General features: G+C 41.6%; 1 protein-coding gene across 2 annotated transcripts in view; it reads left to right on the forward strand.

Moving 5' to 3' along the window:
- TAF3 (TATA-box binding protein associated factor 3) overlaps positions 1 to 14,976 on the forward strand; it is a 176,308-nt gene continuing 161,332 nt past the window's right edge. For both annotated transcript variants that reach the window (XR_004301950.1, XM_032425516.1), the window contains exons 1-2: positions 1 to 355; positions 5,409 to 5,651. Coding sequence is in view for 1 of the 2 variants with exons in the window: in XM_032425516.1 (XP_032281407.1) it covers positions 190 to 355; positions 5,409 to 5,651 (409 nt within the window). In the remaining variant the exon portion in view is untranslated. The remainder of the gene's footprint in view (positions 356 to 5,408; positions 5,652 to 14,976) is intronic.

The raw sequence follows: 14,976 nt of genomic DNA on the forward strand, positions 1-14,976 counted from the left end.
GAGTCCAAAATGGCGGCTCTCAGGCTGGCGCGCTCCGTGCTGCTGGCGCTTTGAGGTGGTCGCCAGGGGTCGGGGGGACGATTTCCCCGCCGCGGGGGCCCTAGAGGATGAATCGAGGGCTCTGCTAAGGTTAGGCGGTGGGGGTGGAGAGAGTGGCAGCAAGGGCTGCGGTGGAGTCCACGGAGCGGGATGTGCGAGAGTTACTCCAGGTCGTTGTTGAGGGTCTCGGTGGCGCAGATCTGCCAGGCGCTGGGCTGGGACTCGGTGCAACTCAGCGCCTGCCACCTCCTCACGGACGTGCTGCAGCGCTATCTGCAGCAGTTGGGACGGGGCTGCCATCGGTACTCTGAGCTGTGTGAGTACCGGGCTGGGTGCGGGAGGGCTGCCTCTGGCCAGTCACGAGTGACACCTCCGGTCTTCCCTTCTCTATCTCACCGTCTCCAAGGTGTTCGTCCTCTACCCCTACCCCGAGATCGGGCATTTTCTCGGCCTCTGACGTCCCTCGGGTTCCACTGCCCCTGGAAACTCCAGTCATCCCTTTGGTGCCTCTTCCTCATCCACTAACTTCCCGCCTCCAGCCGGGACCCCTATCTCCGCTCTCAGCTCCACACCCTCTCACGTCTTCTCTGATCGGAAATATGCATCGGTCTTTCTCATCATCTCATTTTTGCTGCGTGTAGAACCACCTCCAGAATGCCTTGCAGCCTCTTTTACTTTGGTCCTTTTCCTCCCTTGCCTGCAAACTACTACAACTAGTTGTCACAGGCGCTCCGTCTACCGGCCGTTTCTTACAAGGCTAGCCATTCTTCAGCTCATAACAACACATACTCGTTGACAGCTCTGCTCCGTTGGGGACACTGCCTCTTCTTTCTGTATCTGTTCATTCTGTATTCTGTCATTTCATAGACAGTATCTCTGTTTACTCTTTCCCAAGGCCAACTTTGTCAGTTTCACTTAGATTAACTTTCACTTACATCCCCGTTACTCATTGATTTCCTCCTTGATATTTTTATGTCAGTGGTTCTCAAAGTGTAATAGAGGGAACATAGGCAATTTACAAGGGTCCCCAGGTAGTCTGGGCTGCAGTACTTATGGTTTTTAAGTGAGTGTCCAGTAGTATCTATAGCTGATGGCATTTAATAATTCGGAATACTTAATAGAAACCACACAGCATCCCACTGATGTGAAGTAAGTGTGTGTGTGTGTCTATGTGTGTGTATGGGGGAACTGCCATTCATTGAAATTTCAGGTCGTTACTCTTAAGGTGGGTAAGCTGGAGAACTGGGTAAAGTGTTTCATAAGATACTTTGCTTCCTTAAAGTGGATCCTAGACTGGAAAATTGAGACCCACAGATACACTTTACTTCTTGAGCCCCCAATTCCATTCCTGCTTCGACAGTGCTGCCAAAGTAATTTGTCCATAAACATATTTGATCGTGTCATTCTTAAAAATATTTTAATTTGTACACCATTGCTTGCAGGCTGAACATCTCAACTCTTCAACAGCATATTTTCTTTGTGAGCTTTTTCTTACTCCTGCTGTTCCGATTGCAGCCATGCTGAACTACCTGCCTTATCCAAAACATTTTAAACTATCCATTCCTATACACATGGGGTTTCCTAGAGTATCCCTCCCCCCCTGGTGCACCGGTGGTACTACTTCTGTTTTGAAATTCACTTATCACTTGATTTGGGAAACTCATATGTCATCTGTTCTCCTAATTCTGCACATATTCCTGTATGTAACACCTTGTTTTGTAATCATCTGTGTCTGTTTCTCACCCTTTCCTTTTCTTCTCCCTAGGCGACAAATTTATTATATTTGTATTCTGTAACCTAGTACAGTGCTATCATTTACTAGGCACCCAGGAGATATTTGCTGAATAAATGAATGAACTGATAACCTACTACCATAATAGCTGTTTAGTCACTTGACTTTTTGAGTTCCAAAATGTGGTATTTTTTGAATGCTTGATTTCACTGATCCTTCTAATCTAAATATGGCACTGCAAAGTAACTCTCATTCATTGTTATCTTGGAAGTACACCACCAGCACACTGTTCTCTTGGCTTTTGCTTCTTTTCCTTCCCTCTCCCTTTTCATGGTCCTTGAGTATACTGTTGCGGTTATGCATAGTCCAGATTATATTTTTGCTACCAAGTTCCCTAAATAAGGACAGATGTTCTGTATTTTTAGGTAATAAATATCCCCTGAATACATAGTTACCTTTCCTGCCTTATACACAGAACCAGAATATGTGCTGGCACTGCAAGTAACCAGGTATTCCAAAGTCATCGAGTAATCATTGTTATGTGTTAATGTTAATCCCTTTTCTAATTACCCAATTTTGGCAGCCAGTTTTCTTGCTTTTAGTGAGAATGTGATTATCAGGTTCATTATTCTCCATCATAGTTTTGTGACTTATTAAAAATGCCGATTCCTGGTATACTTACTAGTTACAGACTTTTTTTAGGTTCTTTTTTTTATACTATCCTAGTTTTAAACTCAGATTTTGATCTCAGGTTACCACTGTGCAGTCTTGTATTCTCCTTCTTTAAATCCTCTTTGTCTTTTTGACAACATTCACTGAGCACCACTGAGAACTGAGCAGTGGGGCCCCTGGGTGGCACGGTTGGTTAAGCGGCCGACTCTTGATTTTGGCTCAGGTCATGATCTCAGGGTCATGAAGTGAAGCCCAGTGTTGGGCTCTGCACTCAGTGCACTCAGTGAGAGTCTGCTTGAGATTCTCTCTCTCTGCCCTTCCCCCTGCTCATGCTCTAAATAAATAAATAAATAAAATCTAAGAAAAAGGAACTGAGCACTGTGTTGGAGACATCAGTGTCCTAAGGCACAGTCCCTGCCCACAAGTTGTGGACAAAGGTGCAGACTGTCAACAAAATAAACTGATGATGTTTGCTCCTTTTAAAAAAATTGCTCTCAAGTTAAAGCAAGTATCAGAAGTTGCTATTAATTCAACAAATGATGCATTTTTAAATTTCTCTAAGGTAATGATCTGTGAAAGCATTCAGGGCAGATATTTCTCGCTGTGTCGTATTATGTATTAAATATGTGTGCGCGCACCGAAAGTAGGTGCTAAATATTTCAGAATGACTCTTTAAGACTAGTATTTGTAACTTAATAATTGCATGATATAGGCAGTAAATGCAAAAGGAAGAAGGTAAAGGAAGATGACTGTGGGCTGGGGCAGGATGACTTCACAGGAAAGATGAAATTTGAGTTGAGCTGTGAAGCCTGCCTATATAGAGGTGGGAGTGGACGCCAGGCTAGAGAAAAGCATCACCTATGATACCCAAGTAGGACTGAGTGTGATGAAAGTAGCAGTGAGGTGGCCAACTTGACATATGTGGCCAGTTCATTAGGAAGGTGTTACAGGAACATGTGAAATCAGATTTGGGAGGGACGTAGAGGAAATGAAAGCATGGTCAGAAACACTGCATGCTTCTAAGGAGGGAAACAGTATGATGAAAGTGATATCTTAAGAAAATTGTGCTCCCGCTGAGTGCAAGAGAGACTCAAGTGAGGATACCTGGAAACTGACCTAGGAGAGTGATGATAGGAAGAGAGGGAAAGAAAACGTTCTGAAATCTGTGGCCAGAAATGGACAGGAAGAGGGGAGAACCAGAGGGTCTTGCGTTGAAATTGCAAAGCATATGGAGGAATTCAAGATGATCATTTATTCTGGACTGAGAGAATACTACTGCTTTTCCTAGGAATAGAAGAGTTGAAATGCATATCTACATCATTAAGAGGAAGAATGAATATCCATTTTATTTATCCCTGCTATTTTATACATCTTGGAAGTAACCCCTACTTGTAGCAAAATTGAGAGACTACAGAAATGTTTGAAGTTACAAGTGAGAGTCTCCTGCTTCCTTCCCTCTGCACTGCAGCTTTCAGCCCCTTAAACTGTTAACAGTTGGATGTATATCCTTCCAGAACTTTTTTATGTGGGTGTGAGCAAGCATGTGTCTAATTTTTATAAACTTTGGGTTATTTTCATTTTACAGCATGATTTAATTTCAGACATACTGAGTTTGAAGTGAAGTGATTTCAGTTAAAAAAACAAAACAAAACAAAAAACACCACTTTTGTAAAGAGAATCTCACCTTAACTTTGTATCTTTCTATCTCTGTCCATTTTGTATGGTGTCTTCTAATGACATTTAAAATTTGCACATAGATTATCTTTCTGATATAAGTGTTTTCTGTAAATTTTCTGGGATTTAAAAAATTGATTCACTGCCATACAGTTGTCTCCCCTCATCCGCGGGGGATACATTCCAAGACCCACCCCCCAGTGGATGCCTGAAACCACGAATAGTACTGAACCCCAAATATTCTGTGTTTTCTCCTGTACATACAAAGCTATGATGAAGTTTAATTTATAAATTTAGGCACATTAAAAGAGTAACAACAATAGCGAATAATAAACAGAACAGTTATAACAGCATATTGTAATAAAAGTTAAGTGAATGATCACTTTTTCTCTCTCTCAGAATATCTTAATGTGCTCACTCGCCCTTGTGATGATGCGAAATGACAAAATTCCTGCGTGATGAGATAAAGTGAGGTGAATGACGTAGGCATTGTGACATAGGGTTAGGCTACTGCTGACCCTCCAAGTCTGCTGCTTCACCGCGTTAACTGTGGGTAACCGAAACCAGACAGAGTGAAATCTGGGATGGCGGAGAGGAAGTACTAGAGTTCATTCAAAAAATATTTATTGAGTGCCAGCTGTATGCCAGCCACAGTTTTAGGTTCCAGAGATGCATCATTGAACAACGGTGAAAATGGAATGGACATTTACTTAGCACAGCATTCTAGTCATCTGATAAAAAACAGCAGTAGTAATATTTACTGGGCATTGGGGTGCCTGGGTGGCTCAGTCGTTAAGCGTCTGCCTTCGGCTCAGGTCATGATCCCAGGGTCCTGGGATCGAGCCCCGCATTGGGCTCCCTGCTCAGCGGGAAGCCTGCTTCTCCCTCTCCGACTCCCTCTGCTTATGTTCCCTCTCTCGCTGTGTCTCTCTCTGTCAAATAAATAAATAAAAAATCTTAAAAAAAAAATATTTACTGGGCATTTACATTTGGTCCGTCACTGTTCATCTGTAAACTACTTCTGAAATTTATTCGGTACTAGCTGATTGTTAGTGTGAATTGTCTGGTTGTCAGATCGTATTTCAAATTGACTTCAGGAATCAGCTTTCTAATATTTAAACAGTATGCTCTTTCATTTAAAATCTATTAAATTCTTTCCAATAACTCAGTCTTAAGTATGTATAGTATATTTGATTCTGAGCTACCTATGAACCCAATACTTCTTAATATTTTAAAAAGTATTCATGGAATTTTCTTAAAGTAATTTGCTTGGCTTTTGACTTTGTTTCAGATGGCCGAACAGACCCAATTTTGGATGATGTTGGTGAAGCTTTCCAGCTTATGGGGGTTAGCCTTCATGAACTAGAAGACTATATTCACAATATTGAACCTGTGACTTTCCCACATCAAATTCCTTCATTTCCTGTTAGTAAGAACAATGTCCTCCAATTTCCTCAACCTGGAAGTAAAGATGCAGAGGAAAGAAAAGAATACATTCCTGATTACATGCCACCCATTGTCTCTTCACAAGAAGGTTTGTGAGTTTCTTGTTTGTTTCTTACTCATACATTTATAACTATTTTAATGTGTTTATAATCTTCTTCGTTTTCCTGAGTGAATTGTATAAAATGCTATGCCAATGTATAAATCCTAGAAATGCAATCAAGATGTTTTAATGTTGTTTACAAATTACTCTAACCCTTTAGCCAACACCTTTGCGCTGGCATCGCTAGGCAGAGCCATGGCACAGTCAAGGTTATGTCTGATGAGGCATCTGTTTCCTTTCTGAATTTTCAGTAGGGGAGAACAGAATGTGACCACAGAGAGAAGGCTTTCAAGAGATGTATTATATGGGAACAGGATATTAAATAAATTAGAAAATCTTTGCAACATAAAGGAAAACCGGGGTCGCTCTTTTCCTCTCCTTCTTATTGTCAATGTGAGTCGGATGATACTGGGAACAGAGAGTGAGTAAAATATTCACTAGTGTTATGCAAATTTATCTCCACTTTTTAGTGATGAGTAGAAATGTTTATTGTTTGGCCAAACAGAATTTTTGATTAAAAAATAATAGCTAATCAGGCACAGTCGTCAATCACTGCAGAGGTCCTTCCTCCCTGCATGATTTTACATGCTGATCATTTAAGTTCACTAAGGCTCTTAAGAGATACATAGTAATTTGTGATCTCTCATGCAGGTACACAATATTTTTCCTTATAAAAATGGAAAAGTTGCAATTCATTTCCTCTTTACCTTTATATTTGCACCATTTTACCTTCCACCAGCAATGCTTCAAGGTTCCAGTTTCTTGTCATTCATTTCTTATAATCTCCTGTTTCACTTTAATAGCATCTTGGAGTGCTCCCCATTTGTTTCATGGACTAGCTTTAGACTTGGAATAGTTGTACAATCTGTGTGCAGGTTGCCCCATTTGAAAAACTGGCCCTACGTGGTAGAGACTTATCGTGGGTTGGTGTATCTTCCTTAGACAGTTTGGATCTTGGGTGCAGGAGTCCCTCCCACAGAGTGCTGGTGCTGTCATAAATGGGTTGAGGACGCAGTACCGTACCTGTGCTTGTTGGTAGCTGTATACATATGGAAATTTAGATAGGTAGGTATCCTAGTTTTCTGAGTTGAGTGGCTTGGGAAGTTGACTTTGCTTGTCAGCTCAGCACTTCTCCACTGCAGGGTCTTGGGGATTTAATACTGATGGAAGCAGGAATTCGTATCACCAAGTGCTTCACACAGAGCGTGCCTTTGGTCAGTGTTCTTGAACTGAGTGAGATGCTATTTATAAGGTCTTGTTTACGGAAGTTCGTTGTTTCTCCTCCTTTCCAGGCCGACGTTTATATTACTAACAGTAGGACTTGGAAATCTACAGATGTATCTCAGTCATCCCAGCTTCCCATAGTACCTGCTTAAAATTCTGTCTCCTCACCATTGACTTTTTTTGTGTCTGTTGCCTGTATTATCAGGAAATCTTACCCTTCACAGCCCCCATGTAAGGTCTATCTCTGTAAATGTCAGCATCTTTGACCTTAGAAACCTATATTTGTTACAACTTTCTAAACATGTACTTGTTTACTTTAAAAATATAACCAATGTATTGCAGTATCAACATTATCAAAGGAGGGTTTCTTGGGCAGAGGCCTGGCTAGTAGCTGGATTGCAGAGAATTCCATTTTCTGTTATAGACAGGTCACGAATATCAGGCAGGCCTGGAATTTTCTTCTTTGCTCTTGTCACTCAATATGATTTATTAAGCATCCTAGACATCTTTATGAAAGCAGTGCTAAGTTAGCCCATGATACGATCTCTTATGCTTTAAGAGTAATCTTTGAGTGGCTCTGAAATTTTTAGCTGAAAGGCCATTTAAAAGGACAAGAAACACAAAATTTGGAATTGTGCTAAGAAAGCCTAAGTGGTAATCCAGTGCTGGGAGAGACCTTAAGGTGTTATACAGGAGGAAACTGAGGGAGCCACGCTAGTGTAAATAACCGGCACGTCAGCAAGCCTCTGGATGATGGGTGATGATGAGTTTGATATCAGTGAATTAGCGGTAAGTTTCACCAACCAGGACTTCTGTGCATTATCAGTTGGCATGTTTTTGAACCAAAACTACTATCTTCTCCATTTATAACATTTTAGTCCATTTTCTCTGTGCCTTTTGGAGCTTTCTCAATCTGTTTTGTGGTTTACATATCTGTCTCCTCTTCTACCTCCTATTTAATAAATTGCTTAATTTTTTTTTCTGGCCTTTTAAAAAATCTGGACTCAGATGGACATTTGATTAATCTTAACCCATGATTCATGCACAAGCTCATCATTGATCCATGCATAACCTGCATTTATTCACTTAGAGAGTTTATTGAATCATTTTTAATAATCTAATAAGCCCTACCAAGCTCACTACTGAAAACTAAGTTCGGGGCTTTGATAATCATCAACACTTAACCACTTAGTCCCTCTCGTTTTATTTTTATAGCATGCAAATGATACACAAGGAAGTTCATGGTTAGCATTTGTAAATACTGCCACAGAAATGTAATTAAGGTATCAGTAAAGGAGTCTGAAAAACAGTTTCGGGATTTTAATACTGACTTCAGTCTGAAATTGCTACAGTAAATTTTTGAGTCGCTCTTGTGAATTATTTGAAGTAGAATCTTATTTCATTTGAAGTTTTAGGCAATATAAATTACAGACATTGTGAAAGGAAAATAACATAAGCCTTGAACACTCCTTTTTTCAGCTAACAGTTACAGATTCTCTCAGGAGCAGAAATATTGCTGATTCATAAGGTATGCATATGGTTCCTAAGGATGCAATAAGTGATAGGTAGTACAGTAAGATGCTTATCAGTCCTCTTCCTCCTATTCAGGGAAAAGGATATCAAATGCAGTCCTGTGGTTACCATTTTTTAATATAGTCTCCCAAGTCAATTTAATAAATCATTTACAATCTGAAATCTTTTTTTCCCCCACAGGCACAGCATGTTGGGAAGTTCCTAGTATTCTGGTTAGTGGTGCAGAGCGTGGTACAGATGTGCACACCTGTGATAGTCAGGCTTGTTCACCAGTTTCTTTATTTTCCTTTTATTTCCTCAAGAGCCACAGACAGGGCTAGACTTTGGTTATAAAATATAATTAGCAAAGTATGGTCATGAGACTACCCACTTCTCGATCCTTCAGCTTGGCTCGTGTCAGGAAGGCATGGGAATGTCTTGTCTGCTTGCAGCACTGTGAGCACTCTGCTGAGGGTATAGGAACAGGCGGTCGTAGAGGCAACATGGGCCCCGTGGAGCCACTCAGGCGTGACTCAACGGGTTATTGAGTTTATCGTCTGACCAACTTGCTTTGCCTTTCTGAACTTCATATGCATCATCTCTAAGAGGTTTAGTAATACCTACCACATGGATGTCCGTGAGGCTTAGGTGAGAGGGTTTTGTGAGACATTTGTGTAGAATCGGACAGCGCTTCACACATAAGACGCAGAACAGTGAATGTTCGTTCTCTTCCCATTTCACCGTCCTCACTCTCAAGGAATTTACTTTTCAGTTGAAATAGCATATACATTTGTGAAGTAACTCTACAAGGAGAATAAATCCGGAACGGTGGTGATCGTAGGCTTAGGGGCTGAGGGATGCACACCTAATAGCTGGGCTGGAGTAGATACTTGACTGAGGAGCGGTGTGACTCTCCGCGGCACGGGGGTGACGCAGGAGGTGACACGGAAGGAATATTTGCCTGTTGTATCCAGTTGTATGTTTAGAAATGAGACCTCCCTGAAAATGTCTTGTAAATGCACATTTTGCATAGACTGTTCCAGTTCTGATGGCTGGCACCCGGTGTGTTTTATCCAAGAACATTCTCTCTTCAGCTTGCCATACGTATTTTCAGATTCACATGAGTAACATATTTTTTGCTCCCTGTTTTGTTGTGTTGAAGAATGTCTGCAAATAGCATATTATGCCAGAGTCATGGTTGGGTTCTGAGGGTGGTCACTGGATCGCTGGTGTGTGAGAGTCTTCTAGGTGGTCTCTTGATTGGTCCAAGCTATCTGTGTGAGAACAAGAGAAATAGAAACCATTTGCTTGGCTTTACTTACTATAAGAAACTTACCCGCCTTAACTTGCACTTGGTAGAGATACTGTGATGTTTTGGGTTTCTTTTTTTTTTTTTCTTTTTAATTTCTAAATAGACTTTATTCTTTAAAATAGTTTTAGCTTTACCTAAAACTTGAGAAGGTAAATACAGAGTTCCCTTATATGCTGTACCCAGTTTCCCCTGTTATTAATCTTACATTAGTATGCTACATTCATTATAATCAACGAACCATTATTAACTAAAATCCATTATCTTTAGTGTTTACCTAATGTCCTTTTTAGGTTCCAGCATCCCACCCAGGATGCTGATTATTTTATTGTCATGTCTTCTTGGCTCTTGTGGGCTGTGACTTTCTCAGACTTCCCTTGTTTTTGATGACCTTGATAGTTTTAGTTATAGAATGCCCCTCTCCTGGAATTGGATCAGATGGGGGTTACTAGTGTTGGGGAGGAAGGCCACAGAGGGAAAGCTCCACGGTCCTCACGTCGTATCGGGGTGCGCACCGTGAACACGGTTTACCACTGTTGATGTTGACCTGGATACCTGGCCTAGGTAGTGTCTGTGGGTTGTCTCCCTTTGAAGTTACTCTCTCCCCCCTTCCCACGCTGTCCTTTTTGGAAAGAAGTCGCTGTGCACAGCCCACACCTGGAGTCGGGAGTTAGACGCCCCTCCCTGAAGGTGGAGTATCTCCGTAAATTAAACTCTTCTGCAGAAATTATTTGGAGCTCTTTTGATTTGTCTCTTCTCCCCCCAGGGTTCCTATTTTTTTAATGAAGGCCTTTTAAAAAGTAAACATTTACAAGCTTAAAATAACAAAAGTAACATAAACGTTGAAAAATAAAATATTGTCCAAGTATATGAAGTATAAAATGAAAGGTCCTCCTCACTTTCCTTATACTCCCATTTCCCAAGAGTAACCTTGTTTAACAGGTACGAATCCTTCTAGATCTTTTCACGTGAGACACTGTGACTCCTGAGTCAAGACTCTGTGTCCACTCCGAAGCCTGCCATTTGTTTCTCAAGCTGTGCAATCTGACTTCTACCCCCATCCCTTTCTTGAGACAGCTCTCACTGAGATCACCAATTCCTACCTAATTGGCTGACCTAAATGAAATTTTTATCCTAACTGCTCTTCTTTTGGGGGAGGTGTAGCTTCGTGTATTATTGTAAGGCAAATACCTCTTAAACGACGTGCCAGTTCAAGACATAAAACTTTACCAGCTACCCCAGAAGCTCCTCCCAACCCACTGTGCCCAGCCGCCGCACTCAGCCCCTTGTCCATAGTCCCTCCAAAGTAACCCCATCCTAACCTCATAGGGATTACTTCTTGCTTGCCTTCAGTCCTGTCAGTCAAACGTGTATTCCTAGACCCTTTAGCTTAACCCCTCCCCCTTAAATATGATGTGTCTTCTAAGTCTCTTTTCCCGTACAGGTCCCCGCACACCAGCCCAATCCCTGTCTTTTTCTTACCATTTATTTATTTGTTGGGGAATCTGGGTCATTTGACTGGAATGATTTCCCACAGTGGATTTTGCTGATTGTGTGCTCATAGTGCAGTTCAGTGTGTTTTTGCACATTGGCAGCAAGAATCTGAGGCTTAATCAGACTCTGGTCCAATACCTTTGGCAAGATATACGTACTGTTGTGTTCCTTCATCAGGAGACTGATAATGTCTAGTTTTCACTTTTTTGATGTTAGCAGTGTTGATACTTACTGTGTAAATGGATTAATTCCTCGGAGTTGCAAGGTTTTTATTTCATTCTTTCGTTAGAATAATTTTATCAGGTAAGCTTTTCGCTCATTCACTAGTTACTTAGTGGCAGAGTTCAGACAGAGAAAGGAAGGTAAATGCTTGACGGTAAAATGCTCTTTCATTTTATACACCCAGTTTTCAAGATAATGAATTGGTTCCTTATCATCCATAGATGACTAGTTGTTTTTGTTTTTTTTTAAAGGATTTATTTATTTGACAGAGAGAGACACAGTGAGAGAGGGAACACAAGCAGAGGGAGTCGGAGAGGGAGAAGCAGGCTTCCCGCTGAGCAGGGAGCCCGATGCGGGGCTCGATCCCAGGACCCTGGGATCATGACCTGAGCCGAAGGCAGATGCTTAACTGACTGAGCCGCCCAGGCGCCCCGTGACTAGTTATTTTTTTTAATATGGTTATGAATTCATAGATTTAAACATATTTGATAGGTTTCTTTCATTACAGCATTTACCCTTATTGCAACTCAGATTGTCCCATCCTTGGCCAGTGGCAGCCTCTTCAGTCTGGCCTCTGAATCCTTTTAACATGACGCTAGTAGTCTTTGATAACGTCCTTGCAGCCTGGTGTATCAAAATGTTGTAGGCTTATCTTGTGTATTCTTGTCCCACACTTGGAATCCTTTTCCAAGGAGCCCAGGCTTCCTGGGAAATGGCATTTCATGTCCATAATCTGGGCACTAGGGGTACTTGTTACAACTGGTCATTGTTTCTAGGCAGTAAGTAAATATTTATACTCAAAAATATATGTATACATGTATGTGGATCGATAGATAAGGGGCAGGGTACCTCATGAGTTCATGCAGACATTTCCAATTCAAATTCAGGCCTATAGGATTTTTTACTGTTTTATCAGTAGATTCTTTGTCCATGACTAAGAATTCTGGTTCCCAGGCATAAACAGGAAGATATAATTAGAACATTCCAGAATCACCCTTTTGCTGCATCCGAGGTGATGCATACAATGGTAATACTGATACTGTCCTTCATGATTACTGAAACAGGCTAAATTTTTTTTCCTTTTGCTATCCTATTACTCATCCCAGTTGTCTGTGATCGCACCGTATACACATTGTCAGGTCATTTGGCTACTTTCTTGAGTTCCGTGTTCTTTCATATCTTTTAGACCATTTCAAAATAGTACATTAGCGTTTTCATCTATTTTTTGAGTATGTGTTTCTCGTGTACTTTGGTTGCCTGTAGGGATATTGTTTTGGTGTTTAGTCTCCGTTTTCTTACAGAAGTTGTGTGTGTATGAATGTAGTTCTTCTGAACATCTAGAAGGAAGCTCACAGTGCTCCCTCTCCTGTTGTTCGCTGTCATGCGCAGAAAAAGCAGCTTGCTCTCTGAGATTTTCTATTTTCTTGTACTGCTTTTATTTGGATCTTCTCTTTCCGTGATGCCAGTTTCCTCTTCTGCTCAGTCATGATGTGGTCTTAACAAGTGTCTTCTCAGCGGGCTCTGTCCTGGGCAGAGCAGTGGAGGGTCGGATGTGAAAGCTCAGGGGCTGGACTCCTGAGCTTCCTTAGATCCTGCCTCACTTCCTGTGTCCCCCCCCCACCCCCACCCTCTTCCTGTCCCTATCCTGGAAGAAGTCACACCTGTTGCAGCTTCTGAGCCACTCTTTGCACGTTGGTCTGCCAGGCTTTCAAGGAATACCTCCTGGCTTTTTGAGGTTCTGCTCTCTCGGGCCAGTCTCTCCATGGCTTCTCACCGTTTGCCCCTGCACAGATAGGTAATACTTGGCTTTTGTGGCTCTTGGCGGTTGGCCCTCACCCCTTGTATTTTGGCGTTGCTGGGTAAACCCTGTCACCTCGTTATGTTGCTGTATTTTTATGTAGCAGTTTGGGAAGATCCCAAAAGTACATTGCCACACCTGCCACTTTTCTTCCCAGGATTCCCTTCATTGAACCTTTTTGCTGAATTTATCACTGTTGGGCACTTCTTGAAACTACTTTTCTTCAGAGACAAAATACTCTTTAATGCTCCCTCTATTATTAATTCATTCTCTGTGTCTTTCATGGGCCCATCTTCCATGGCTCTTCTACTTCTAAAATGTGGGTGCTCCTAAAATCTTATTCTTGACCTATTGCTTTTCTCATTTTATATAGTTTCATTGTGTGATCTAATCTACTTTCATGGTTTCAAGAACCGTTTATGATGACTCCCAAACTGCTTCTCCATACCACACCTTTCAGACTCTCTATCCAGTTGGCAGTGGGCCATTTCCACATTTCCCGCAGGTGCCTCAAATTGCTGTGCCAAAGGCTCCACACAGTATTTCACCGTGAATACATTTGTATCATTTATCTCAGTTGGTGGCACCATCGAATCCCTAGTTCCTCAAGCTAGAAATGTGTCTTTGACCCCTTCCCTCATTCTATTCCTTCATTCCCCAAAAACAATTCTGCTAATTTTATTTCCTAAAAATTTCTAGAATACTGTGCCATCATTCCTTTGTTTAAACCTTTATCGTTTGTTTGAACTATCCTTGCCTTCCACAACAAACTGTTTAACAAAAAGTAAGTGTATTCCACGGCGTAAAACACTTTATTAGCTTCCCACTGCTCACAGTTAAGGGGAGCAAACTTCCCCCCCCCCCCCCCCCCCGCCCAGGGAAAACCAATAATATCTGGGGAGCAATTGCATTTTTCTTTCAAAATGAAAATAGCTTTAGTCATGTAGAGAAAAGATGCTTATTCTTACAATTTAGATTACTTACTAAATGAATAGAAGAACGTTAACGAGGAATTTTGTACTGCTTTTCAGATACTAAAATAGTAGTATTTGTGTTTATTTGAAAATAGCACTATAAAAGCAGCCTTCAGATAATTTATTTTAGATACCACATGGTGTGTTCATAAGCATTATCTCATTTCATCTTGAAACAACCCCTAAAGGCAGATGCTAGTATCATTCCCACTTTACAGAAGAGAAATGGAAGTTCCAAAAAAGGGCGTGTTAATGTGCCTTGAATTACATTGTGAACTGGGAGCACTGGATCAGGATTTAGTCGATGACACTCGGTGCTGCCATTATGGGTGCCCACCATGTGTTGAGTCCTACACAAGGAACTGGAATTGAAGGTAGATGGATAAGATGTCCCTCCCTGCTCACTTTTGGCCTTTCTGTGGTTATTGGAGTGCTCTGCTTGGGTATGACTTTCCTAAGTGGAGAGGTACCATCATCAAACCAGTTTTCTCAATGGACAGGCTTGCAGAATTTCTTCTGGCCTCCAAAGTCCAACCTCACTCCTAACCCCTCCATGAATATGTCTTTGCCTTGCCCTTGACACTCAGATACTTTCCCTTTGTTACCTTGCAGGGCTAGAGTGCAAGGGTCCTGGCCAAGTTTATTTTGTGTATCCAGGGTTGTTTGCTGGATGCATCGTGTTGTTTGTTTTTCTAGTTCTGCAGCATCTGAGCCAAAAGGTTGCATCTGAAGGATATCAAGGGCTGATATGTGGTGACTTGCCTGTGACGTTTCAATCCC

This window comes from Phoca vitulina, unplaced genomic scaffold (genome assembly GCF_004348235.1).
Source record: "Phoca vitulina isolate PV1807 unplaced genomic scaffold, GSC_HSeal_1.0 scaffold33, whole genome shotgun sequence".
Classification (NCBI taxonomy): domain Eukaryota; kingdom Metazoa; phylum Chordata; class Mammalia; order Carnivora; family Phocidae; genus Phoca; species Phoca vitulina.